General features: G+C 30.3%; 1 protein-coding gene across 1 annotated transcript in view; it reads left to right on the forward strand.

Annotated features, from left to right (window-relative positions):
• Positions 1–27,497, forward strand: part of LOC118182732 (ubiquitin carboxyl-terminal hydrolase 8-like) — a 147,176-nt gene that overhangs the window by 27,492 nt on the left and 92,187 nt on the right. Inside the window, exons 4-9 of the mRNA XM_085816942.1 lie at positions 2,886–2,968; positions 3,052–3,194; positions 12,496–12,655; positions 15,838–15,997; positions 17,355–17,505; positions 23,180–23,826. Of these exons, the coding sequence (XP_085673068.1) occupies positions 2,886–2,968; positions 3,052–3,194; positions 12,496–12,655; positions 15,838–15,997; positions 17,355–17,505; positions 23,180–23,826 (1,344 nt within the window). The remainder of the gene's footprint in view (positions 1–2,885; positions 2,969–3,051; positions 3,195–12,495; positions 12,656–15,837; positions 15,998–17,354; positions 17,506–23,179; positions 23,827–27,497) is intronic.

Here is a 27,497-nt window from a genome sequence, read left to right on the forward strand (position 1 = left end):
AATATGAAACTGTAATTTATGAAATAAAGAGCAATTATGATCTAAAGGGTATCAAAATTTACAAAAAAAAGCACAATATTTATTTGTTTACTTTATTAAACATTTCTTTCAACGCACGCATGCGTAAAGCATACATTACGTATAGTCGAAATTAGAAAATTGCAACCAGAAAACTATTTGATGTGTATTTGTGATATTTATAATGCCAAGGAATTTGATTTAAATCATATCAAAGACGGAGTACATCGAGATGAAATACTACATTTAGTAAGGAATTATAAGGCGAATAAAGTAAAAAAACATCTGCCCTGAAGATAAGGATAGTGCTGACAGATCAACTTCCAGTTCATTGTGTGCCGCACCATTCCCCCCCCCACACCCACAGAGCAGCATGCAATTGATAAACAGATTTTGGAATAGTTAGAGAAACAAAGGATATGCCTTTATTCATTTTTTGCGGCAATTCCACTTTTTGTTTGATGGACATCGAAACATGCTTTCGCTTTGTAGATTCTTTGGCAGCTCCAGAATCGGAAATTCTTTTTGACATAATCGAAAGTTCAAGCTTACTTTTATAAAATTGCTCTAACAGTCTGCAAAAAATAATAAGCCGGATCCAATTAGAAGATTAAGGAACAGCACAATCTGCAACATTAACTGAAATAGATAATTAGATAATTTTAGCTTAGCCTATACCGTTCATTATACATTAAAAGCGCGTGCGTAAATGCATTATGCGCATGCATAAAGGTATTATGCGTATGCGTAAACGTATTATGCATTTACGCATGCACAGAAAGTTTGTAGCTTTGAGGTCCGGATTATGGACGTACAGATTAAAGACTTTTGACTGTGTAAAATTTTGCATCTTTTTCTTCCAGAATTGGAAAAAGAATAAATGATTTGGTTTTAAAGCTCTCACCTTAAAAGAATTAGCAAGAGCTGACTGACCCTTTGCCACTTTTGAATTGTTTTGAGATGTTCCTTCTGAGGGTGCTATTTTTGCTTTAATAGAATTGATATTAATGCAGATTGGTTATGGACAAAAAAGTCTAGTTATCATACGAGATTAGGTAAAACCTTGATTTGTAATTAGGTAACCACATGTTTATTTTAAATATAAACAAGAGCCAAATATTTTTTTAAAAAAGTACATCCAGAGGGGCTTTTTTTAACATTTTGTGTGTTACCTTTATTTATTAATTATCATGTTCTTCTCATTTAAACTACAAAATTCAATTCAACAGTAATATTACAAAATATTCAAAAAGAGGGTATCTTTAGAATTTCTGATATGCGGTCTCGTGCGCTGGATATAAAAATGTTTTTTTCCCATACAGTGTTGCCATTGCTGGCTTTGAAATTGTTGAGTTTGTTAATCAAAAATTCATTTCAGTTTTGAAAAATATATAATAAATAATAAAACATATTCTGAAATTCGAATTTGGGCTTCCAGATGCCTATATTCAAGTGGAGGACTATGTTGTTCAAAATGTCTTATAGGTACTGTTGTTTTCTCACATTGCAAGAAACGTATCCATGCAAATTCTTCATTATTTAATTTCTTTAAGTATGATACAGTACAAAGTCCGTAATCCAGATGTCCATTATCCGGAATGATCTATAATCCAGATCTCAAAGCCACAAACTTTTTTTTTTTTTTTTTTTTTTGTATGCTTTACACATGCACGTAATGCATTTACGCATGCGCATTTAGCACAAAAAAACGAAGCAACTTGGAACAACTTACATTGAAAGAAATGTTTAATAAAATAAACAAATAAATTTTAAGCCTTTTTTTTTTTTTTTTTTTTTTTTTTTTTTTTTTGTAAATTTTGATACTTTTTAGATCATAATTTCTCTTTATGCACGTAATGCGTTTACGCATGCGTGTTTAATATTTACGCATGCACGTTTAGCACAAAAAAACAGAGCAAACAACTTACGTTGAAAGAAATGTTTAATAAAATAAACAAATAAATATTAAGGTTTTTTTTTTTTTTTTTTTTTTTTTTTTTTTTTTGTAAATTTTTATACCTTTTAGATCACAATTGCTCTTTATTTCATAAATTACGGTTTAATATTTTTAAATGTATAATTTCTGCGTGCCGTCTTACCAGATTTAAATTGATGATCTATAATCCGGAGAAACCCCTAATCCGGAATCGCCGAAGTTCCGACGAGTCCGGATTATGGATTTTGTACTGTACAGGACTCTAATATTTGGTGGCAACAATTTGAAAAGTGAAACGCCATATTATAGTGGGCAATTCAAAATGCCAAAATAAAATTAATAGCTCTTCTGAGCAAGTTCCTCTTTTGTGTTAATAATACTTTATTGAAAAATAAAATGGAGAATCTGCTAAGAAAAAGAAATTAAAGCAATTTAAGGAACTAAAGTAAAATTATGATTTAATTTAAGTAAACATTTGCAGAATTTTTAATATCTTTGCACCTCAGAAATATTTTTAGTTCAAAGAAAGTATGACTAAATTGTGTTGCAGGCAGAGATTTTTAGAAGTTTAATACTGAAGAATTTATCTATGGTATTATGTCTCTAAGCAAAGCTATCTGTTTGGAACTTGTCAGAAACAGTTCAAAATGTAGGCAGCAATAAATCACATTGAACAAATTCTGAGTGAAACAGATCCCCATTGAGTTTCAAGCAGAGTCAAGTGATGCAAAAATTTAGTGTGTAGATAGAAAGGAATTCTTCATGTAAGACAAAAGGCCTTCAAGAATGAATTAAATACACGAACCTAGTTACGAAGAAAATGAATCTATTGTTATACATAAACAAGCAAAAAATTGCTTCCCTTATATTTCATTATCTTTATATGTTTTAATCTTAATTAAATAAGAAATTTAAATGAATGTGTTTTTAGGATCCAAGTCGCAAGTGCCTTATGGAATATAGTAATACTGCTATTGCAAAAGCTGAAAGTTTGAAAGAGAGTCTAGTAAAGAGGTAAATAACTTTTCTGCTGTTTAACGTGCCTTTTATTGTGACAGTCCCTGTGTTTCCTAAATGATCTTATTAAAATTTACTAGGTATGCCCATCTAGAAGAAGCTGCTTGCAGGAAAAAGAACGAAATAAATGAGCGCATTTCAGTACTTCGTGCTAGTGAACCAGATAAAAATATATCATTGGAGCACAAAGTTATTTCTAATATAGAAGTAACAAAAGAAAAAGGTAATTATTATTGAAAATTGTTTAGAATATAAACTCTTTACTTTTATTTGGTGTTAGATGTATCTGATGATTAGTCGTTTATTATTTCCGAGAATGAAATTTCATACAGGTTTCTGGTCTGTAGAGTTATTAGCCATATAATAACATTTTAAAAATAAAAAATAAATTCTTGTTATAATAAAATATTAGTTTTCAAGCAGTTTTTACAAGAGTTGCATAAATAAAGAAGAAAAATATATATATATGTATATACACACACTCTTTTATTTTACATGCACATTTATATGAATCTGATAATAGTAATTCTTTATGCTTGTTTTACATTGCAAAGATTTAGAAACAAATAGATTAAAACTACTGCCAGAAAATCAGAATTGTTTAAGTAGATACAATGACAGGGGCATGAATTACTGTATTTGCCGCCATATAAGACGCACCCCTTTTTTTTTTCATATACATTTTTGAAGGCTAAAAATTTACTACTGATCATAATGAATTTACAGTATTTTAAATATAAAGTACAGTCAAAAGTCGTTAATCCGGACTCGTCGGGACTTCGGCGATTCCGGATTATCGATTTTTCCGGATTATAGATCATCAGTTTAAATCTCGTAAGATGGCATGCAGAAATTCTAAAATTAAAAATATGAAACCGTAATTTATGAAATAAAAAACAATTATGATCTAAAGGGTATCAAAATTTGCAAAAAGAAAAAGCTTAATATTTATTTGTTTACTTTATTAAACATTTCTTTCAATGTAAGTTGTTTAAGTTTTGCTTCGTTTCATGTGATAATACTTTGTCTTTAATTCTATTAAACAGACATAATTTCTTGTTCAGTTACAAAGTTCCGCTGTTCTAGTCCTATAATTGCTGTGTCAAGAACACCGACTAATTTGTCAATCGAAATTTTTTCGTTTTCAATAACCTCTGTTACTTTTCTTCGCTATCGGAAGCGAATTATAATGACGAGAAACTTGTTTTAAATCATATCAAAGACGGAGCATATCGAGATGAAATACTACATTTGGTAAGGAATTATAAGCCAAATAAAATAAAAACATCTGCGCTGAAGATAAGGATAGTGCTGACAAATCAACTTCCAATTCATTACGCGCCCGCCCGCCGTTGCGTTCCCCCCGCGGAGCAGCGTGAAATTGATAAACAGATTTCGGATTTCAAAACATACTTTCGATTTAGATCCTTTACATATTAACAAATATATATCGGAAATTCTATTTGATATAATCGAAAGTTTAAGCTTACTTTTATAAAATTGCTCTTACAGTCTGCAAAATATAATAAGCCGGATCCAATTCGAAAATTAAGGAACAACGCAATCATCAACATTAACTGAAATAGATAATTAGATAATTTTAGCTTATACGTCTATTATACATAAAACGTACACGCGAAAACGTATTCTGCACTTGCGCACACTCATATGCGGAGTCATAAAAGGTCTTACGCACACGCGTAAACGCCTATGCGCATGTGTCAACGCGGCGCATGCGCAGAAAGTTTTTAGCTTTGAGGTCCGGATTATAGATCATTCCGAATTATGGGTGTCCGAATTAACGACTTTTTACTGTAATACAAATACAAAGTAATACTTTCTGCAAATACCCATTCTATCTGGTAAAGAACATTTTTTAAGCTTCTTCATCAAAACCCGGCCACTCATCTCCAGAGCTAAATGAAGAGTCACTTGAAAGATCTAAATCAGCATCTGAGTCTTCATACAACAAATTGTCCTCAGTATCATCCACTGCATTGCTAATGCCACACTTCTCAAATGATTTAACCACTGTCTTTGTTTTCACAGCGTCCCATGAAGCTTTGACCTATTCACAAACTGAAATGAATGTAATCAAAAACCGAGTATCGACATATAAGACGCACCCTGTTTTTCAGATCTATTTTCAAAGAAAAAAGTGTCTTATATGCAGGCAAATACAGTATAACAGCAAAAATGCAGAAACTGTTGGTGGTAAATCATGAGGTGGAACAGCACATATGTGTAAGGTAATGATTTAAGTACATGTGTTGTATCATCTTTACTAGAATTATTTATCTTTTTTAATTCATAACTATGAATAAAAAATTTGCAATAATGTCTTTGTCCACAGTACACATGTTTTTTCTATACTATTAAACAAGCTTTGCAAAAATTCTAATAAGAAAGAAGAAACATTGTTGATGCACGAAGTAAAAATTTAGGAAGAAAGGCTTAAAAATACCGTATGAATATAAATGTTGTTTTTTTCTATACTACTAAACAAGCTATACTAAAATTTTAATAAAGAAGAAGAAAACATTGTTGATGCATGATGTGAAAAATTTAGAAGGAAGGCTTAGAAGTATCGTATGAATGTAAAATATGAAAAGTACGTATTCTTTATACTAGCTGTTATAAAACATCGAAGATGTCTTTGATCTTTATTTTTGTTTTGCATGCAATGGATTATACTAACCTCCATTTAGTAAGCATAAACCATACAATGTTCTTGTAAGTTTTTCCTCCATGTAACATATACACTGCGCAAAAAAAAAAAAAAAAAAAAAAGTAGGAACAGTTATCTCCCATTCTACTGGGCCGATTGATAAAATTCAACTTGCGTTTTTCATGCCTCGAAAGCGCGACTTAGGATATGTATTTGATTTATATATAGCATCGTTCTAATATAGGTATTTTGTCACAAAATTGGACTTTTCCTGAAATAACATATGAATTTTTTCCCATATTTTGATTTTACGATTCAAATTATGCCAAACTACCAAGTTTTGTAATAATCGCACAAGTAATTTTTAAAAATTAGCTCTCAAAATTTTAGCTCCTCCATGTAAATCGAGTTTGGTATATGTTTATTAATCTCTCTTTTTTTTTTATTAAACTTATTTGATTCTTCTTTTCACATTTTGTAATTTACATTCGTTCCAAATAAAATTCATGAATTTTTACTTCCTAGTACGAAGTAAAAAGGAAGTATTGTAATCACGAAATGTTTCAGGCATCATATTTCAACTCGAATATCCATTTTCACCGCTATCGAATGCAATTTAACGATGTTTTTGCGTGCCATCTGTGCGGAAGGACAGGATAAAGGACTCTTCCCCCCCCTCAAATTTTAAAACAAATTTTAAATGAATTCCGAAGAGAATTTTTCATGTCGTCTGTGCATACGTACGTAGGTATCTCACATAACTCAAAAACAAGTAGCCTCAGAACGTTGAAATTTTGTATATAGGACTTCTATAACATGTAGATGTGCATCTCGTATTTTGGTTGCAATTGGCCACACCAAAAGTATATAAATATATATGTATATATATATTCACTCTGTTACTCGGCTCCGTGATCTCAGTTTATTTATTCTTTTATGTTTGTGAATTGTGCATTTTTTGCTTTAAAAATGATTGAATTATGTTGTACTTATCTTCCGGTTAAAGTTCTTATGCCTTTAATAAATCTGTATTCAGTATTTTTAGAATTATCAACAATTCAAAAGTTGTTTAAGTGTAGCTAAGCCTAATAATTTCTTCCATGGCGGCCATTGCTTGTTTACATTTGAAACAGCAGAATAGTAGATTTGTTGCCAATCTAGAGAAAGTAAGCTTCGCAATAACAAAGATAACGCCTTCTTTTATTATTGCGAATTAAATCATGCTTAATCCATTCTGGAAGTTATTGAAGGAAATAAGTGTTTAAGATTTACTTCATAATTTTCAATACAGGCATCTTGATTTTAATGTATTTTTTTGCCTTGTTGGGAAGTGAGAACTGAATTAATTGAGTGAGAAATAATGAATCGTCTGTGAAAAACTGTTTCTTTTTTGTTTTGTTTGCTTAATTTCTTTTATACATCATTTTAGATTTATTATAGTATTTGAATTGAACATATGGCAACAATTAGATAATTCTTAAAATGATATAAATTTTGTGCATTCTGAGTTAAAAAATGAATGAAATGTAATGCTGTTAAGTGAACCTGGGCACAGTGTTGCTATGGTAAACAAATATAGTGAATTTTAGTGAGTGCATTTATTCCATTGTGGTTTATGCGATATCGACAAAATAGATTTAATTCAATCCAATAATTTTAAATGAAATGCAAGAATAAATGGGTATAATTTGATATTCCATACAAGAAAATCATGCAATGCACACTTTTTTTTTTTTTTTTTTTTTTTTAGAAATTGCATGAGTATTTTTTAAAAAATTAGCTCTCAAAAGTTTAGCTTCTCAATGCTAATTAAATTTGATATATATTTACAGTCAAAAGTCGTTAATTCGGACACCCATAATCCAGAATGATCTATAATCCGGACCTCAGAGCTACAAACTTTCTGCACATGCGTCTCATTGACGCATGCGCGTAAGACCTTCACCGCTACGAATTTGCGTGTGCGCGTGCGCAAAATACGTTTACGAATGCGCGTTTAATGTATAACGGACGGGATAAGCTAAGCTAAAATTATCTAATTATCTATTTCAGTTAATGTTGCAGATTGCGTTGTTCCTTAATCTTTGAATTGGATCCGGATTATTATTTTTTGCAGACTGTTAGAGCAATTTTATAAAAGTAAGCTTGAACTTTCGTTTATGTCAAATAGAATTTCCGATATATATTTACAAATATGTAAAGGAAATACAAAGCGAAAGTATCTTTCGGAGTCCATTAAACAAAAAGTGAAATTGCTGCAAAAAATGGATAAAGACATATCCTTTGTTTATCTAAATTTTAACGTTTGTTTATCTTTAACGCGGCGGTGGCGTGCAATGAATTGGAAGTTGATCTATCAGCACTATCCTTGTCTTAAGGGCAGATGTTTTTATTTTATTTGGCTTATAATTGCTTACTCAATGTAGTATTTCATCTCGATGTACTCGGTCTTTGATATGATTTAAATCAAATGCCTCGTCATTATAATTCGCTTCTCCGATAGGGAAGAAAGTGACAGAGGTTATTGAAAACGAAAAAATTTCGATTGACAAATTAGTCGGTATTCTTGACACAGCAATTATAAACAGCGGAACTTTGTAACTGAACAAGAAATTATGTCTGTTTATAGAATTAAAGAGAATGTATTATCACATAAAAAACGAAGCAACTTTAGTGGTCATCTTGTTTCATTGAAAGAAATGTTTAATAAAGTAAACAAATAAATATTAAGCTTTTTTTTTTGTAAATTTTAATACCCTTTAGATCATAATTGTTCTTTATTTCGTAAATTACGGTTTCATATTTTTAATTTTATAATTTCTGCATGCCATTTTACCAGATTTTAACTGATGATCTATAATCCGGAATCGCCGAAGTCCTGACGAGTCCAGATTAACGACTTTTGACTGTATTAATATCTAATTTTTTAAACTTTTTTTATTCTTTCTTTCACATTTCGAAATTTAGATTCATTTCAAATAAAATTCAACCATTTTTTATGATTTATTTTTTAAATTTGTATTTTTTAATAATTTTTATAAATTTTATTGAAACAATTTTGAATTAAAACCTATAATTTGTTTACCATCATCCTAAAGTAGGTGTATTTATAAGCATACCTGCAAAAAATTAGGGTTTTTTTATTCAAAATTTCCTAAGATATACACTAATTTACATATTTTCGTATTTTGAAATTTGGAATGTTTTTTCTGAGCGATAATAATGCCAAATGTGGTTTGTGGACTTTTCTTAAGTGAATTGCCACACTTATTTTTAACCTTAAATTTCAAATAAATTTTTATGGAGAATTAATTATATGAAATTTCCCCCCTCAATGATGCGTAATAAATATTTGTTAATACTATATGAAAAGCTACTTTTTTTTAAAAAAATTATAGATGATATTCAGAATTTAAACTTTTTTTGAATTTCTTTCTTTCGTCCTTTTTTTTTTTAAAAAAAAATATTTGTAAGAGTAAATTTTTATCTTCGCCGTGTTATCCTCTGCTGCTTTACTTTAACTGCATTTAAACTGAATTGTCTAAAGCCGAGAAAGTTGGTTTGATGTTTATTTTCACAATGTTTTTAAGCAAACAGGCTGTTGACAGTTTGAGTTATGTCCCAGCTTTAAAACATATATATAGAAATATAAATTTTTACATTAATTCTTTCTTTACATTAATAAATTCTTTATTAATTTTTACATTAATAAAGAATTTTTCAAGTAGCTAATTTTCTCTCATGTCATAAATTGTATAAAAAACATGATCTTTAATATGATTTAGATTGTTTGCAGCCGATAAAATGATTGGGTAACTCGGTGGTACAGAATAAATACAGTGTTTTATTTCTTTGTCATTGAGCAAAAAAATTAAAATATTTATCCTTTGGACTTTGCTTTAAACTTTATTTATAGTTAAAATAAATGCCTAGAAAATGAAAAGCAGTCTTCAGCTGAAACGTATTTGATGTATTTGATATTTTAAAAAATTTGAAAAGACTGCAAAATTTATGGAAGTGTAACAGTTGAAAAATCTTAATTTTCTTGTGTGTAAACTGAAAATAAATGTAGAAAGAAAGAAGAAAATTATGGAGAAAAGTAAACAAAAATTTGAAGGGAAATTTGGCTGTCAGAAATACTAAGATGTTTCGAAAAGTTGGATGGTTTTTAATATACTTGAAGAATGCCTGAAAAAAAAAGGCAAGCCATTATAAAGAAAAAATAAATTTTTGCATAAAATTTGCTAATTTTTTAATTTAAAACTTTTAATCTTTTGATATTTGATTCTTACGATTTCAAAAATAAAATATTTGACTAAAATATGAATAACATTTTAAGAAACTAAATGTAGGATTAAAAAATTGTGTAAAGCAATGAGCATAATGAAAGCTGTTTAAAGCAATGTATGTAAGTCATCCTAAGTTAAAATGTTGCTTATACTTCTTTCTTATTTATATATCTTTTTTGAAGGGAACATTGAAAGGTGTGTTAACTATGCTTTACTGTATTTTCTCTTTTAATATATGCAGTTTTCAAATGCATTGTAGTCTGAGTCACAAAGTATTCTTCCGAAAGAAACGCAATTCAAATAAATAAAATAAAATTTTGGAAATTTATATTAATAAATATATTTAAAATGCTCAGTTCGAATGAACAAATAGAGAATTTTAAAACAATTATGTGAAGAGAAATGCAGCACGAACAATTAAAATGAAAGTCTAAAAATTCAAAAATTACCTTAAATAATAACTATGACAAAAAAAATTATAAAGAAAACTAATTTTAAAAAAAATAAATGATACACCTTTTATTTAAACTATGCAGTTCAAATGGGTAAACGGAAATTTTTAAAACAGTTATTCGAAAGAAACCATGCAACTTAAACAATTAAAATGAAATTCAAAAAAGAAAAAATTACTTAAAATAATAACAATTATAATTAAAAATATAAAATAAAAGAACATTATTTGAAAAAGGAATGATTGTGACTTTTTTAATCTGCTCGCGCACGATGTAAAAAAGGGAAGGAAAACAGGTTGACATACATTAAGAAGTTCACCAGGTGAACTATTCTTGGTGCTAACTGAAAAAAAGTATCAATGTAAATTTGTGAATTTCTTCGTAAATTTCGCACCAAATTTTACAAAATTTCATATTTAGGCATAATTCGAGTCATAGAATCAAAATATAGAAAACAATTGGTATGCTATTTCTGAAAAAGCCTGATTTTGTGTCAAAATTCCCATGTTAGAATAGAGCTATATATAAATCTAATATATATCGTAAGTCGTGCTTTCGAGACATGAAGAGCACTATTTGAATTTCATCAATCGGCCCAATAGAACGGGAGATATAGAACTCTCTCTTTTTTTTTTTTTTTTTTTTTCCGCAGTGTACATTAAGCCAAGTTATGTTCAATAAAGTTATCATGTAACTTTATGAAGCACTTAAGGTGTTGTTTGAATGATAGCAAGTACTTTCACTATTGACATAGAAGCCACTGAATGGTAATTAAAATGTAGAATATTTTCGTCAGATTGAAACTGGATAATTTAACTAGAAATTCATACTTTAGAGCACCTTAGTCTGGAACGTTTTCTTTTTCCTCATCTACTGAACTAACACTAGAAATAAGCACAGACTCTGCAGACTGATAGTTAATTTCACCAATGCCTCTTTTATGTGTTTCTGGCTGAAAAAGGATGAATGAGAGAAGATTTTTTTATTTTAGTAGACCTTTCAAATAAAAAATTATAGTCCCTTCCAAAAGTCCCCTTACATTTTCAGGTAATCATTAAGCCTCATAATTTTTAAAAAATATCTTTGTTTTTCTTGTAACTGTTTTCAAACTGTCAGTAGTTATATACACAGTGACTTTTACCAGCTAAAACAAAATAAAAGAGTTAGTTATATGCATAAAAATATGGGAATTTACAATACCGTAAAATACAAGTATTTGCATTAATTTACAGTATACCTGATATACATTGCAACATATAATCTATATACTTTTGTGTAATTTACATTTTTTTTACAAGATTCTGGTGACTTTATCTAATTGAAAGCATTTTGTTTTTTGAATATTTTAAAAGTATGTTCTTTAATATAAGTTCTGACATTAGTTTTCACACTGAGAAACAAGCAAGATAATATTGCTAGAATCTGGTAGTTTTTGGTTATCTCCCCACCACCATCATAGAAAAGTGACAAAAAAGGGATCTGTGAGACAAAGCAGTATGTTGTCAATATAGTTAAGTAACAAGCCATGATATTGCCAAAAATTATTTAAGTGGTGATCCAGATATGCACATGGCACGTATCTGTTGTGACCCGTGCATAATGCAGATGTTGTGGGATGTTCATTTATGTTTTTTAAAGTGAAAATAAATTGCTGTGTACATAGGGAGAACAACAGTGCCCCCCCAAAAAAAAGGATTTCTCAAAAAGATAAGCATTTTGCTGTAAATGTTTCATCAGTTTTCTTTATTTCTCTTCTATGAAAATCTTAAGTACCAGACCATTTTAAAATGGCTGTTGTCTTTCATGCATTCATTAGCTTGGTGAAAAATTTGTCGGTAACAAGTTCACTGCTTTTTGGTAGAAGGAGCAGATAATCAGAAAGTACAGAATATTTTCAAGAAGGGCTAATATTTCAATTATTATGTTATTGATAACAGCTTTAAAAAAATACTTATTTATTTGTGTTATTTTTTTATTATAATATTTGTCCCAAAATCTTTTAATACATCTGTAATGTTTATAATCTTATTTCAAGAATAACATGCTTTTTTTGTTTCTCCTCCAACAATCGCCACCCAGTGAGTAAGAGGTTTTACAAAATTTGAATTTTTTCAGAATTTGAAGATGGTTCCATATCATGCTCCAGGTTTTTTTCCTTGCTGACCTCTGGTAAGTTTGTTATTATTATGGATACAAGATCAGCTGAGGACTTTACCAAATCTCATATCAAGCACAGCTGCTGTATTAATATACCTCATGAAATACTTAAACCTGGGTAGAGTAATGTATTATATTTTCTTTATTTTTAAGTAATGCAGTTAATTAATAAGTAGATTTGTTATGAAGAATATGTTATTTCAAATTACTTTTCCTTTACATACAGCTAATACAGACAATTTGCTTTTTTCAATTTTTTGTCTCACTTAGTCTTTTTATTGTATGCAGCAATTATAAAAATTATTGCTGATTAATAATATTCTATGTATAAAAATTATTGATAAAACAAATTGCTAATTAATTATTTTTGTTTTATAACAAAAGTTTTCTGTGTGTGCATGTTCAAGTTTATATCACTTTCTCCTGCCTGATCAATTATCAGGTCCATAGAACTGCTGAATGCTTATAGTTTCATGCGGTATTCTATTTTGAACATTTACATTTTATCATTTTGTCTATTTGCATTATAAATATAAGCCAGTTGCAATTAAAAAGTGCTCTATGAATCCATCACTCTTAAAACAGCCCTTAAATGCTTTCCAAAATGAAGATAAATATCAGATCTCATTAAAAAAGTAGAATGAATTTTTGTCTGAAACAAATTATTGTATTATTCAATGGTCTGATTGTTTAATAGCATAAATGCTAATAAGCATTACATGCAAAGATTACATTTGATGACTAATACTAACATTAATAAGATTTTAGCATCGTACCTCAATTCTTGCTCAGGCATAGAAGCATGGTAGTTAATCTGGTCATCACGTAAGCATGGAGTACCATTTCAACTTGAAGCTTTCATGACAGAGTGTTGCACGAGCAGTTGTCTTTTCTGTTCAGTGGCAGACCTCCTGGGCATTAAAGCTTTTCATGGGCATGACTATGGAGGGGTCGAGAGTTTGGCTAGCACTCCGACTCCAGACGTGATGGATTCGTTCATGTGCTTCACTGAGTTCTTCATTAGAGAGTTTCATTTGTGTCTGGTTTTTATGAACGGCTTTCAGCCAGCAGCTCCTTTGCAGCGTTAGATTTATGGGTAGGGACGAGATACTGGCTGGCAATTCAGATATGACTACTACTGCTGGCCAGAACTTGTCTTTGATCTGCAGAGACATAATAAAATAATAAAACTGGAATATGGGGGGGGGGTTCATCTGCAACCCATGAAGTAAAGCCTGTCAAAATTTTCTAAAAGAAAATTCAAAATAATTCATGCACTTCTCTGTCCTGCATTGTGATCAATGGGCCAATAATGCACAAAATAAATTCTTTTGTTGTTTTCCAAAATTGTTTCAAAATAACTATTTCTGACTTGTTCCTTCTGTATTCCGTGATTAAATTCATGAATTTTTTTCCCTACTCGTGTAAGTTGTAGAGTCATTAAGTTATTTTTAATACTTGAAGAAGTGAAAAATGTGCAATGTTCTACCTGGGTCTCGAACATGGACCTCTCGAATACGCACTGAACATGCTACAATTACAGCACGAAGGCCTGTAGAAAAGAGGGAGAAAATGCCATATATACTTCCTCTTTTAAAAGGCAACTGGAGTTTAGGAGACCCAGTCGTCAAATTCTTGTGGTGAAGAATCATCCACCACCACCTTTTCTTAGTTTGGGCACCATAGAGTCATTAGATTATTTGTTATACTGAAGATGTGAAAAATATGCAATGGACTCGAACCTGGACTTCTCGAATACCCGTCGAGCATGCTACCAATTACACTATGAACACATACAAAAAAGAGGGAAAATACCTTATAAAGTAATATTAGCAACTGTGTTTATAATTTTTGAATTATTGGAGATGTTTAGGCAATGGGAAACAACAGTGATTTTCATACTACTCATAAATTTTTCAAAAATGAAGATAATAATTCATAAATACTAATTCATTTTCATCAATTCGCTACTGCGAATTTATTACTATTAGTTAGATGTCGCATCTCACTAAAAGTAGATCACAAAGTACTAATTAAATAGTATAATACAGTAAAAAGTCTTTAATCCGGACGTCCAGAATCTGGAATGATCTATAATACGGACCTCAAAAGCTACAAACTTTCTACTTCATGTGTAAATGCATTAATGCGTTTACGCATGCGCATATGCCTTTACGCATGCACATAATACGTTTACGCATGCGCGTTTAATGTATAACGGACGGTATAAGCTAAGCTAAAATTATCTAATTATCTATTTCAGTTAATGTTGCAGATTGCATAGTTCCTTAATCTTCTAATTGGATCAGGCTTATTATTTTTTGCAGACTGTTAGAGCAATTTTATAAAAGTAAGCTTGAACTTTCGATTATGTCAAAAAGAATTTCCGATTCTGGAGCTGCCAAAGGATCTACAAAGCGAAAGCATGTTTCGATGTCCATCCAACAAAAAGTGGAATTCTTGCAAAAAAAGGATAAAGGCATATCCTTTGTTTCTCTAACCATTCCGAAATCTGTTTATCAATTTCGTGCTGCTCTGTGGGGGGGGAACGGCGTGGCACACAATGAACTGGAAGTTGATCTGTCAGCACTATCCTTATCTTCAGGGCAGATGTTTTTATTTTATTCGGCTTATAATTCCTTACTAAATGTAGTATTTCATCTCGACATACACCGCCTTTGATATGATTTAAATCAAATTCCCCGTCATTATAAATATCACGAATACACATCAAATAGTTTTCTGGTTGCAATTTTCTAATTTTGACTATGCGTAATGTATGCTTTACACATGCAGGCGTTGAAAGAAATGTTTAATAAAAGAAACAAATAAATATTAAGCTTTTTTTTTTTTTTTTTTTTTTGTAAATTTTGATACCCTTTAGATCATAATTGCTCTTTATTTCATAAATTACAGTTTCATATTTTTTATTTTATAATTTCTTCATGCCATCTTACCGGATTTAAATTGATGATCTATAATACGGAATCGCCGAAGTCCCGACGAGTCCGGATTAAAGACTTTTGACTGTATAACATTTCCATTTCTAAATTTTTCAGTAGCGACAATTTCCGTTTATAAAAATAATCATGTCATCAGTTTTCCTACTATCTGCTGTACTTGCCAAAAGCACATTTTAATAATGAGAAATGTGCTATATATAAAACTTACCTTTTAATTTAAATAATTATATTTCCTTGACTCTGAGGACAACTGATGTTCTACAAAGCATGTTATCCTATGAATCTCTTTTTTGCTAAATTAAAATATTTTTTTCTTCTCCCCCTCCTTTCAATTTAGAATAACTGCCATAAGTCTGGAGAGCATGTTACCAAAGGAATCGCTTTCTGGCTGGTATAAACGTAGTGAAGCAGATCATGTAGTGTTGATTGACTGGGATTCTAGAGACGCAACTACTCAAAGTATGCAGCTGAAGGCTTTGAAAGATGCTATGTCTAAGGTTTGATATAAATTTCTTTTTAAATTAAATTTTAAAAACTGCAGCATGGTGAAAGTATTGCAAATCTATAAAATTTTCTGCATTTTGTTCTATTGGATCATGTCCTAAATAAATTAGTGTTTCCGGGTTAGAGTTTTTCAATGCACATGGATTCTAAAATTATGAGAGTATGCAAAAAACCCTGCTTAGAGAAAGGAATATAAGAAAATCCTGCCTAATATGAATAATTAATCCATAAATTAATATGTGCTAAACAAAATTGCAATGTTGTGCACAATAAAAGTAATTATAATTCTTCCATCTGTAAGTGTAAATTAAATGAAAGATTGCAAACTAAAGCTGATCATGAAAGTTAATAAAAAGTATTTAAATTTCTATTTGATCAAGTGTTCTCACCATCATAACAATCTCTAAGTAGATGAACCGGGTTCCAAATTTGATATTACATAATAGAATTTGAGTGAATATAGATTCTCCTTGTAAAAAGAAATAAAATTTCATCAATATTTTGTATAATAACCATTTTGCAGTTAATATGCTATATTTCTTACGTAATTGCTGTTCTTATATGTATTATTTTCCTTTTTTGTTTGTTTGTTTGTATTCTGTGTGTAATTAAATTGTCTGCCTTTATAGCATTTGAAAACTTAAATTTCTAATCCGAAGAAATTCCTCTTTGATGCATAAAACTAAAGTAATTTGTTCTTTCAGAATTTAGATACTGTTCATATAAGTGAATACTTTTTTAAATTTATGGTTAAAGTTTTAATGCATTGAATAATTATAACAAAATGTATGAGATTTGTCTCGCTGATTTACGCAGAGAATGTGTTAAATTAATTGTGCTGTGTACCTGTTTCTGATTAGGGTTTCTGCCTGTTAGTGTTATGCAATGTTTTTTTTTTTTTTTTTTTTTTTTTTTTTTTTAAGTTTAGCATTTTAATTCTAATATTGCCTTATTTGAAAAGAGTTAGATTCTCTCTCTGTTCTCGAACATCAATGGTTAGCGGAAAACATTTATGATAGTTACTATTTTACTGTAGATTTTTTATGCTACTGGTTAAGTGTATTAATCAGAAAATGCTATTAATTTCATTTGGGTTTTGATTTTGTATGATAAATAGCTGCAATAGGAGTTTTTATAGTTTTGTAAATTGATAATATAAATATAGAGAAATATCATATAGAAAATGCATTTTGAAACAAGAAAAGTGAAATAAAAACCAAGACATTGTATTGTCCAATTTTATATTTTGTGCTTTAATCATTAACTAGACTCTTCTCTAAATTGCATGAAGTTTGCTTATATGAAAATAAAATTGTCTATATTTATATTTGTGTTTTTACTTTATTGTAGTGGGACCAGAACTGCCAATTAAAGAAACCTCCATTAATCCTTCAAGGGGGCTACAAAGACTGGATGTTAAAATATCCAATGTATACCACTCAGGTGTTGAATTTTGATTCAAAGAATGAGAATAAAGCATCATTGATACTTGATGTATCTGGTATGTTAATATCTTTAATTGTACATGGTTATTTGAGACAAAAAATATTCTTTTCATTATCAAGTATCTAAAACCTGAAATATTATGTACTCTTTGATATAAATTCCTTTATTCATTTATTTGCAATAAAGTATTTCATTTTTACAAGCTTAAATCAAAAATAATTATCAGAGGTTGTTCAATAAAGTATGAGTTTATAAGCCATGAAATAATGGGGACTGTGGAAAACCAAATATCTAAAGGGCTGCTTGTATAAGTAAACAGTGTGCAGTGGTAACAATTTAATTCTTGGAATGCATTTCATTAAACAAACATATAGAGCTGCGTGCTAATAGATAACACTGCCTTCAAATTTCTTTCATTATGCATCTATACATTGATTTAGACAGCATTCCTTTTTCTGAAAACGAGCCTGGAACATTTTCTGGACTGCCATTAAGAACTTTTGTTTTCCCCATTTGGATGTATCTTAGTTATATTAGAAAATCTTTACCCCATCAGCTTAGCTTTTAATTTTGGAAACAATGAAAAATCATATAGTGTCGAGTCTGGCAAATGGGCAGGTCACTGCTTTTATAACCAGAAAATCTGTCACAAAGTTGTGCGACTCTGAGAAAGAGGTTACGTTAATCTGCTTCTTGATTAATCTGTAACATTTCAGCTACCAGTCTCACAATTAATCATTTGTTGGACCATTAATATGTATCATTTTTTGCTGTCTGCTTCCAGGATCATCTGTTGCATCTGGCCCATAGCCCAAGTCTATTATACTGTCAAAAGTCGTTAATCCGGACTCGTCGGGACTTCGGCAATTCCGGATTATTGATTTCTCCGGATTATACATCATCATTTTAAATCTGGTAAAATGGCATGCAGAAATTATAAAATTAAAAATATGAAACCGTAATTTATGAAATAAAGAACAATTATGATCTAAAGGGTATCAAAATTTACAAAAAAAAAATGCTTAATATTTATTTGTTTACTTTATTAAACAGTTCTTTCAATGTAAGTTGTTTAAATTGCTTCGTTTTTTATGTGATAATACATTCTCTTTAATTCTATAAACAGACATAATTTCTTGTTCAGTTATAAAGTTCCCCTGTTCAAGTCCTATAATTGCTGTGTCGAGAATACCGACTAATTTGTCAATCGAAATTTTTTCGTTTTCAATAACCTCTGTCACTTTCTTTGCTATCCGAAGCGAATTATAATGACGAGGAATTTGATTTAAGTCATATCAAAGACCGAGTACATCGAGATGAAATACTACATTGAGTAAGCAATTATAAGCCAAATAAAATAAAAACATCTGCCCTTAAGATAAGGATAGTGCTGACAGATCAACTTCCAATTCATTGCACACAGCCGCTGTGTTAAAGATAAACAAAGTTTAGATAAACAAACGTTAAAGTTTACATAAACAAAAGTTAAAGTTTACATAAACAAAAGTTAAAGTTTAGATAAACAAAGGATATGCCTTTATCCATTTTTTGCAGCAATTACACTTTTTGTTTAATGGACTCCGAAAGATACTTTCGCTTTGTATATCCTTTACATATTAGTAAATATATATCGGAAATTCTATTTGACATAATCGAAAGTTCAAGCTTACTTTTATAAAATTGCTCTAACATTCTGCAAAAAATAATAATCCAGATCCAATTCGAAGATTAAGGAACAACGCAATCTGCAACATTAACTAAAATAGATAATTAGATAATTTTAGCTTAGCTTATCCTGTCCATTATACATTAAACGCGCATTCGTAAACGTATTTTGCGCACACGCAAATTCGCAGCGGTAAAGGTTTGCGCAGAAAGTTTGTAGCTTTGAGGTCCGGATTATGGGTGTCCGAATTAACGACTTTTGACTCTATTACTTAAACATCTTTAATTTTTCATTGGTATCTTTGTTATGTACTATTTTCAACAGTTTTAACATTTCAGTTTTTTTTTTATTTTATTTTTATTTTTATGCAAAATTTGATGTTAATATGCGTTTCTAAATTTAGTTGTTTATTTTTGTGTGAAAATGTGCCATCATCTAATTTATGAGATTTTTGTGTTTCATATATTTTGTAAGTTTCTCAGAGTTCATGGTGATCACTAGTATTTGCTCTTTTCTGTTGGTATCCTCTCAAATCTCAGAAGCTAAAACTGGGGCTTTGTGGTCACCATTCTTAACCATGTTGAAAACAATCTGGGTGTCAATTTAACATCAGATGAAGCTCAAAATATCCATGCAGGAAACTCTGATCACTGTATGATATAACATTAATATCTGTATAATTTTCAAAATAAAAAATTTCACTTTTGAAAACTTTCTGGATTTCCTGGGTGAAATATTTTGAGTTGCATGTAAAATTCCAGTGCATGCAGAGTGTTTTCTACACAAATCAGTGTGGCCATCGTCAAAGGCTTAACATCAATGCCTGTGACTCCTTTTAATAGGAATATCAGCGAATGCAATGAAGCTGTAAGCAGCTATGACCTGAAAGAATTTAGAAGGAATAAAAATGTGTTCATTGTGACCATTCAAAGTAGCGATTCTGAATACATCTTGCATGCTGTCTTATGTATTCTAATAAGTATTTTTTGTAATAGTTTATGCATTAAAAATTTACAGCATTTGTGTGCCACCATGTAAATTTAATTATATAGCTCGCACAGTTTTATAAAAATAATTATAATTCTTCCATCAGTAAGTGGAAATTAAATGAAAGATTACAAACTAAAGCTGATCATTAAAGTTAATAAAAATTAACTATTTAAATTTCTATTTGATCGAGTGTTCTCACCATCACAACAATCTCTAAGTAGATGAACTGAGTTCCAAATTTGATATTACATATAGAATTTGTAGTTTCTGCTCATAACAAGAAACAAAATTTCATCAATATTTTGTATAATAATCATTTTATGGTTAATATGCTAAATTTCTTACATAATTGCTGTTCTTATATCTTTTTTTTTTTTTTTTTTTTTTAATTATTATTATTATTCTGTGTGTAATTAAATTTTCTGGCTGTATGCCATTTGAAAATTTAAATTTCTAATGCCCAAAGAAACTCCTCTTTGATACACAAAACTAAAGTAATTTGTTCTTTCTGAATTTATGAATTTAGATACCATTTGTATAAGTGAATATTTAAATTTTTTTAATTTATGGTTAAAGTTTTAATACTGTTATGTTGTAGATTTTAATTATACTAATATTTAAGTATCATTTTTTCAAGTATTTTTTATTTGTATTCCTTTATATTCTAAAGTTGTTAAAGCTTTATTTAGCTCGTTATTATTGAAACTATAGTGTAACAAAGACAGGAAACATTTACGTGAACACATCTGGTTTATGCCCTTTTTTCTTAACAGTAGAACTGAAGGCAGTTAGGGTATTTGTCGTCTCGTTTACTACGGAAGTTGTAAATCGGCTTTCTCATTTTCACTTGCTTTCACTTTTTTATATTTGCTATGTTTCCTTCAGTAAGTTTAGGGTAATTGGATTTTCTTATCACAAGTTTCCGCTTGTTAGCTGGGAGATCTGTTTCCCATGTTTCAGAGTACAGATGGTCAGGACTCCATTGTCAGATTTTTCTTGTTTTTGATTCGTTGTGGGGGTAAAATTTCTCAGTTGAAGATAGAGTAAAATTCTGAGATTGGTGAGATTTAATTTTACGTTTTTTTCATAAGCCTATGAAATTCCGGGGTCGGAGAGACCGAGTTTTTACCTCGGAGCCTGCACCATGTAAGAAGTGTCTTGATTCTGATTTTTGAGCTGAAAAGAAAAGGAGTGTGGAGGATTGACCCCTTGTGGGTCTTGCTCTCGCGAGCGGCGTGAACCAGCGGGCTGCGGTTATGGTTGAAGCAGAGTCTGATTTGTGTGAATTTTGGCAGCCGCGATGTGAAAGAGAAAGAAAGATCAAGGGGCGTTTTGCCTTGCTGTGGACTTCCTGAGCAACAGGGCTTGGGTCGCGTTTATCTTTGCTGTAGAGGATGCATTCTTTTCTACGAGAAGTTTAAGGTATTGTGCGAGATGCAATGAACTTTTTCCTGCGAGATGTGTGAAAAAATGTGCGCTAGCTGCAAAGAGAATTTTACTGAGAGCTGAATGCTACTTTAGTGCGAGATGTACAGAGAAATATCCACCAAGATAATTTAGCTCAGATTTTCCCTTTTACCCGAATCTCGGGATAATCTCCTCCATACCCGAAAATCAGACATTCCCGAAGTGAATATACCTGGCACTTGGAAGTTCCAGATCAACATGTAGTTATTATTATCCAGCACCTGTGGTCCTTGACACATAGACATTCCACACAGAAATATGTTTCTGAAGAATGGACTTTTTCCTGATCTGACGGTTAATTTTACAAAAAGGACTTCACCTTGTTTCCAGAAATTCTTGTGCAGAATGGACTTCAACGCATGAGTGTTAGTTTATTAACTGTAATCAAGGTGTTGGCTCAAGGAAATAGACTTCCTCCATGAGAAAAATTGGACATTTCCCTCAAGATTGTATGTTCCAGAAAAAAAGTCTGCGAGTGATTTTTAAATTTGTGTACCTCTCTATCTTTTCAAATTACTTCGAAGAAAAACATTTGTTTTACATGGATAAACTACTAAGTAATTAGAATATTTTGAATAATGACTAGTTAATTTAAAGTCTGTAAATGAAGGTTTAAAGATTTGTGTTACCAGCTTAATTAGTGAGTTATTGAATGTCAAAAATAGTAAACTTACTAATTAATGTGAGTGTGTTAATTTTGGGAATGAATGAGTGTTATTTTTTATCTTAAGGTTTATTAATTATTGTAAGCTGTAATTGTGTGTGACATTATGTGTTACTTTTCATAGTAAAATATGTGGTAGGATTGACTGATCAGTTATTCATTATTTAGTAATATAATAATATTCTAGAAATTAATAAATGTGTATGTTTAAAATTTATATTGAATTTTTGATTTATCTTGTGTGTAAATTTTTTTGGAGGGTGGTCTGTCATGTCATTCATTCCATTTGTTTGAGCCGGGAGACTTAAGAAACATGGAGCTTTATTGAATTTGCAGTTATTGTTATTGATTTTCCCTTTTTGCATAGGTTACTCACAATGCAAACCTAAGATTGTTTGTACTACCACTATATGATTGTCCTTATTATGAATTTGATTTTTTTAGTTAGTTTTACCTAGCAAGTTTAAGGTGTAAAATGTAAAAGATTTTGAAAACCCCTAATTTTTTTAGCAATGCAACAATGCATTGAAAAATTATAACAAAATGTATGAGATTTGTCTCCCTGATTTATTTAATTAATAAATTTAAGAAGCAGTTTTCTGCCTCATCATTTTTAAGTTTTTGATTTGAGAATTTACTTGATAATCTTAAGCAGTATGTAATACTGTGCAATTTTTTAAATATTGGTACTTTTTTCTTGAAAGGTTATGTTTTTTCACGAGAATTGCATGTAATATAAATGATGTTATGTAATTTAATATTTTTATATAATGTTTTTGCACATATGCTATATTTGTAAAAATATTTTATTTTAGAAGTTGCATATATTTATGTTACTCCAGATTCAGTTAGTTTGTATTTAGGCTAAGCAGACTTTGAGATTCATAATTATATGTAAGTAAATATTAATAAGTCATCTAATATGTGAAATATTTTTTATAGCAGTGGAGTATCCGAATCTTGATGAAAATTTTGTTGAAAAACCAACTCTAACAAGAAGAGAAAACTTGACTGAACCAGGCATTCTTTTCAAAAAGTCTTCAGTTTCAATACCAGTTGTAAATGGATTTCTGGTGGATGCAGTGGATGGAAGGAAAACGAAGTCAGCTCCACTTGTCGATAGAAAATCTAAGCCTAATGTCAACCGAAATCTGAAGTCATTTGGAATAGAAAGAAAAGTTGGTGATAATAATGCTTCCACAGTGCCAAATTCAAGTAAAAGTACAAACCCTGTAATAGAGAACAAAAAATCGTCTACCATTTCAAAATCAAGGCCTCCTACTGGTTCTGTTGGCAAGAAAAATATCGACACAAATAAAGAAAATGACGCTCTTCTTTTGAATTCTTTTAATGAAGAAGAAAATTTAGCCAAAGAGAATCTAGAACTTACAAAACAGCAGCTACTGAAGGAGGAAGAATTCAAATCTTTATGCAAGCAGAAAGAGCTAGTAAGTGAGGAAAATATAAGAAAAGAAATGCAAAAACAAGAGGCTATTTTGCTTGAAAGATTGAAACAAATGGAAATCCAAAGTCTAGAAAAGGACAAAGCTTATCAGAAAGTAAAAGAGGAAAATATCAAAATGCGAAAGGTAAATAATTTAAATACTCTACATTTATTGAGTCATTTTTTTTAAATGATAAACTAGAACAGTACAAAAACATAAAAAAATTTCATTGAATTGCATAAACACCATTTTGTTCTATGACTTTTTGCCATCTCTTCAGCAGCTAGAAAATCCCTTTTCAAAAAAGTCATTAGGTTTATTTAAAAAAAGTTACCAGGCTGTTGTTTTACAGTCTGCAAAGAAATGAACTGCAGGGTTGTTCTGATAATTTTGAAATGACAAAAATTTGAAAGGTCAAAGTCTAGTGAGTTTGAAGGTATAGGAGTAACACAAAACATCTCGACCATATGCAGTAAGGTTTCATCAAGATACGAGGCTGAGCATTATCGTAATCAGAATAAACACCTCGGCAACTGGTAATTCTGGGCACTGTGCTTTGATTTTTGCTTTTAAAAGTGTCATTTGGTAAAAGTATTTTTTGAATTTATTATCTATTTTTTGGCAACAATTTATGGTATAATTTTTTTTTTTTCCCCCTGTGGTCTCACCACAACAAAACATTACTTTTTCGGGATTCAGCTTTTATCTCAGTGTTATTTAAGTATGTTCTTTTGGCTTCTGGCCCATGATCTTTTTCTTGTAATATTATTTCCATTTTTTATTGTTGGTAAAAGCCTTCTTTAAAAAAAAAAAAAAGAAAAGAAAAAAAAGAAAGAAAGAAAAAGAAAAGCTTTATTTCTTTTTAGCAAAAGAATTGCATGCTGAAACTCGAGCTGCTCTATTAAGTATCAGATACCCATACATCATAGCAGCTTCATGACTGATCTTCTTCATATGAGCATGTACTGTACATTTTGGAATATTTAATCTGCCTGTTTATTTGTATATCTGTATAAACTTTTTAATCTGTCTGAACTATATAATATGGATTTTCACTGATAGCTTCTTTTGATAAGTCGTACAGAGGATAATGCATTTGTGCTGAAATGTGTGTTTGTGTGACGTTTGCTGAAATGTGTGACATTTTGTGCATAATAAGATAATTGAAAGGTGCTGCATAGAATAAACTATTTAGAAGTGACAGGATGCAATGGAGGTATGGACAACCACTTATGTCAGTATGTAATTTTTTTTCGTATAGTGAAAATACTTTCAAATATTAAAAAAAAAGTCCTAATTCTACATTATAATCTGAAACTTTGTGTATTTATTACTGTGGTAATGAAGGAAAAACTACATTTTGTGTTAAAAATGTTGTAAAAAAAATAATGTTCTCTTGTGCTAATATATCATTAAAATGTACTTTTAAATGCCTTTAATTAAAATTTTTGAAATATGAAGATTTTATTTAACATGCCTTGTGTAATCTGAATATAAAGCACATGTAATACAACCCTACACTTTTTTTAAAGTGTTTTACTAGAAAAATAGATTATGGTTTTAATACAAGATTGCGATTGGGCAAAAGATGATAAAATAGTCTAAATATCATACTGTAATGTAAAAATTAAATAAGTGCAGTAAAAAGTCTGAGATCCTGAATCATTGGGACTTTGGCAATATAAGATTTTAGATTATCAATTTAATGTGTTCTGTGTCATCTATAAGAATACTCATAGTAATAACTGAGTTTATTTGCCAGCTATGAGATAACTTGTTATTGATTGTCGTACCTAAAGCACTGAGTGTGATTATTTTTGTGGCAAAAGCAAGCAGTGTTTATGTGTTTGGCCTACAGGAAGGAATTAAATGGATCATTTATTTCTCAAAACATAGATACAATAATTAATGTTTAAAATGCAAAACCATTTTCTTTTTGGGGATTATTCACTTGGGCAAAACTATAAATGACCTTTTTTTTTTTTTTTTTTTTTTTTTTTTTTTCATGTGACTCATGTAGGATTAACTGATAATAATGTATCACATGTGCATGATTTTTGCATGAATCCACAGAATGGGTGAGTGTTGTTTATCAAGTTCGAAGTTGGGGCAGGAAGCAAAAATATTATTTCATTTACCAACTACATATGCACTCGTGAATTAATTTGCTCTGAAAATAATGTAAAATATTTAAATAGTAAAAATACAGGTAAGATCAACAGATGCACTGTATCTTTGGCAGTCAACATTTAAATGCACTTTGGCAGTCAACATTTAAATGTAGTAAAATGCAATGCAGAAATTATGAAATTAAATGGTAATGAAATAACAAAGCATTTATTACCGTAAGGCAATCAAAATATACAAAAATTTTTCAATATTTATTTGTTTATTTTATTAACTATTTCTTTGAGTGTAAGTTTTTAAGCTGTTTCAGTTTTGGGGCTAATACTTTCTCTTTAATTTTATAGATGGACATAATTTCTTGTTCATTTACAAAGTTTCCATTTTTCAAGGCCTATAATTTCTTTATTGAGAATTCCCAATAAGCTATTAATGAAAATCTTTCTTCACAAATTCTGTTATATGGAAAATTTCGCCTTTTGCTTTTGATATTCAAAAAATTTCAAATTCGCAGGTATTATCATCACCACCATGAAGTATGGGTTGCTGGCCATAAAGTCTGCGTTGCTTATTTATATTTTATAAAGGGATGCTTCGTGCACAACACTTATTTAGTCGATATTCTTTGACTGAATGATAAATGTACAATTTGAAGGAAAGGATAAGAGAGAGTATCTTTTACTGAAACTTAAAATGAAGTACGAGTCAAACAGTTATCTATTATCAGGATAATTTTTGCATCATCTGAAAGATCAGTGGTGCACAAACTAGGGGTCGTGAGCCCTGTAGGGGTCGCCAGAAGTTTTTTGGGGGTCGTCAAATTTTTATGAAATGCATTATGCCTGCATGCTGCATACCATACAGTGTACATATAAAGAGTGAAGCGCCGTCACTCACTGTTTAATTGCAATTTCATGCTGTCCGCTCTTTCTTTGTGCGTAATGTATGTAAAGTGTAAAGACGCAAGTTTTTCACTCCGGTAGATAGCGCCCTGTTCGCGGTAATTCGCCAGTTTTACTGAAAAGCGCCTATTTGACTAGACGTTAACTGCAGGGAAAGGGGAAAAATTTGCTTCCGTGATCAGAAAATCAGATGGCGAGGTACGCAGTGTATCTGATAGTCAGAGTGAAGACGTGAAATGTTCGCATGAAGTTGTAGCATGTAGCCAGTTGGCCTGCAATTGTTTTAGTTTATCCTCGAGTTTTATCATGTGACGTTGTGTAATTATGATTTTTTATATTTTTATCGGGCTTTGCTACTCTTTGTTATCAGGTATGTACTATCATTGGAGAAAGATCTCTGTTAATTTTATTGAATTTCTCGAAAAAAAAATGATAAAATTTTATATATTATTTGTTTTAGTTTAAATAATTTAACCCCTATCTTCATAATGGATAAATGGGTAATACGTACACCAGGTACATCTTCAGCTAACAAACAAACAAATACTGATGAGGAGTCGCAAAATACTGAACTAAATGCCCGATCTAAAAAAAATAAGAAAATGCAATGAGGAATTTATTAAGTATGGTTTTACATTTTGTGTTGTTGATGATGAAGAACACCCAATATGTGTCATTTGCAACGAAAAATTAGCAAATGAGAGCATGAAACCAGCTAAATTAAAAGGCACCTGGAAACTAAACATAAAGAACTTCAAAATAAACATGCGGATTTTTTTCAAAGACGAG

Source organism: Stegodyphus dumicola, chromosome 5 (assembly GCF_044657685.1).
Source record: "Stegodyphus dumicola isolate Sdum_Otavi_A_Nest chromosome 5, ASM4465768v1".
NCBI classification, from domain to species: domain Eukaryota; kingdom Metazoa; phylum Arthropoda; class Arachnida; order Araneae; family Eresidae; genus Stegodyphus; species Stegodyphus dumicola.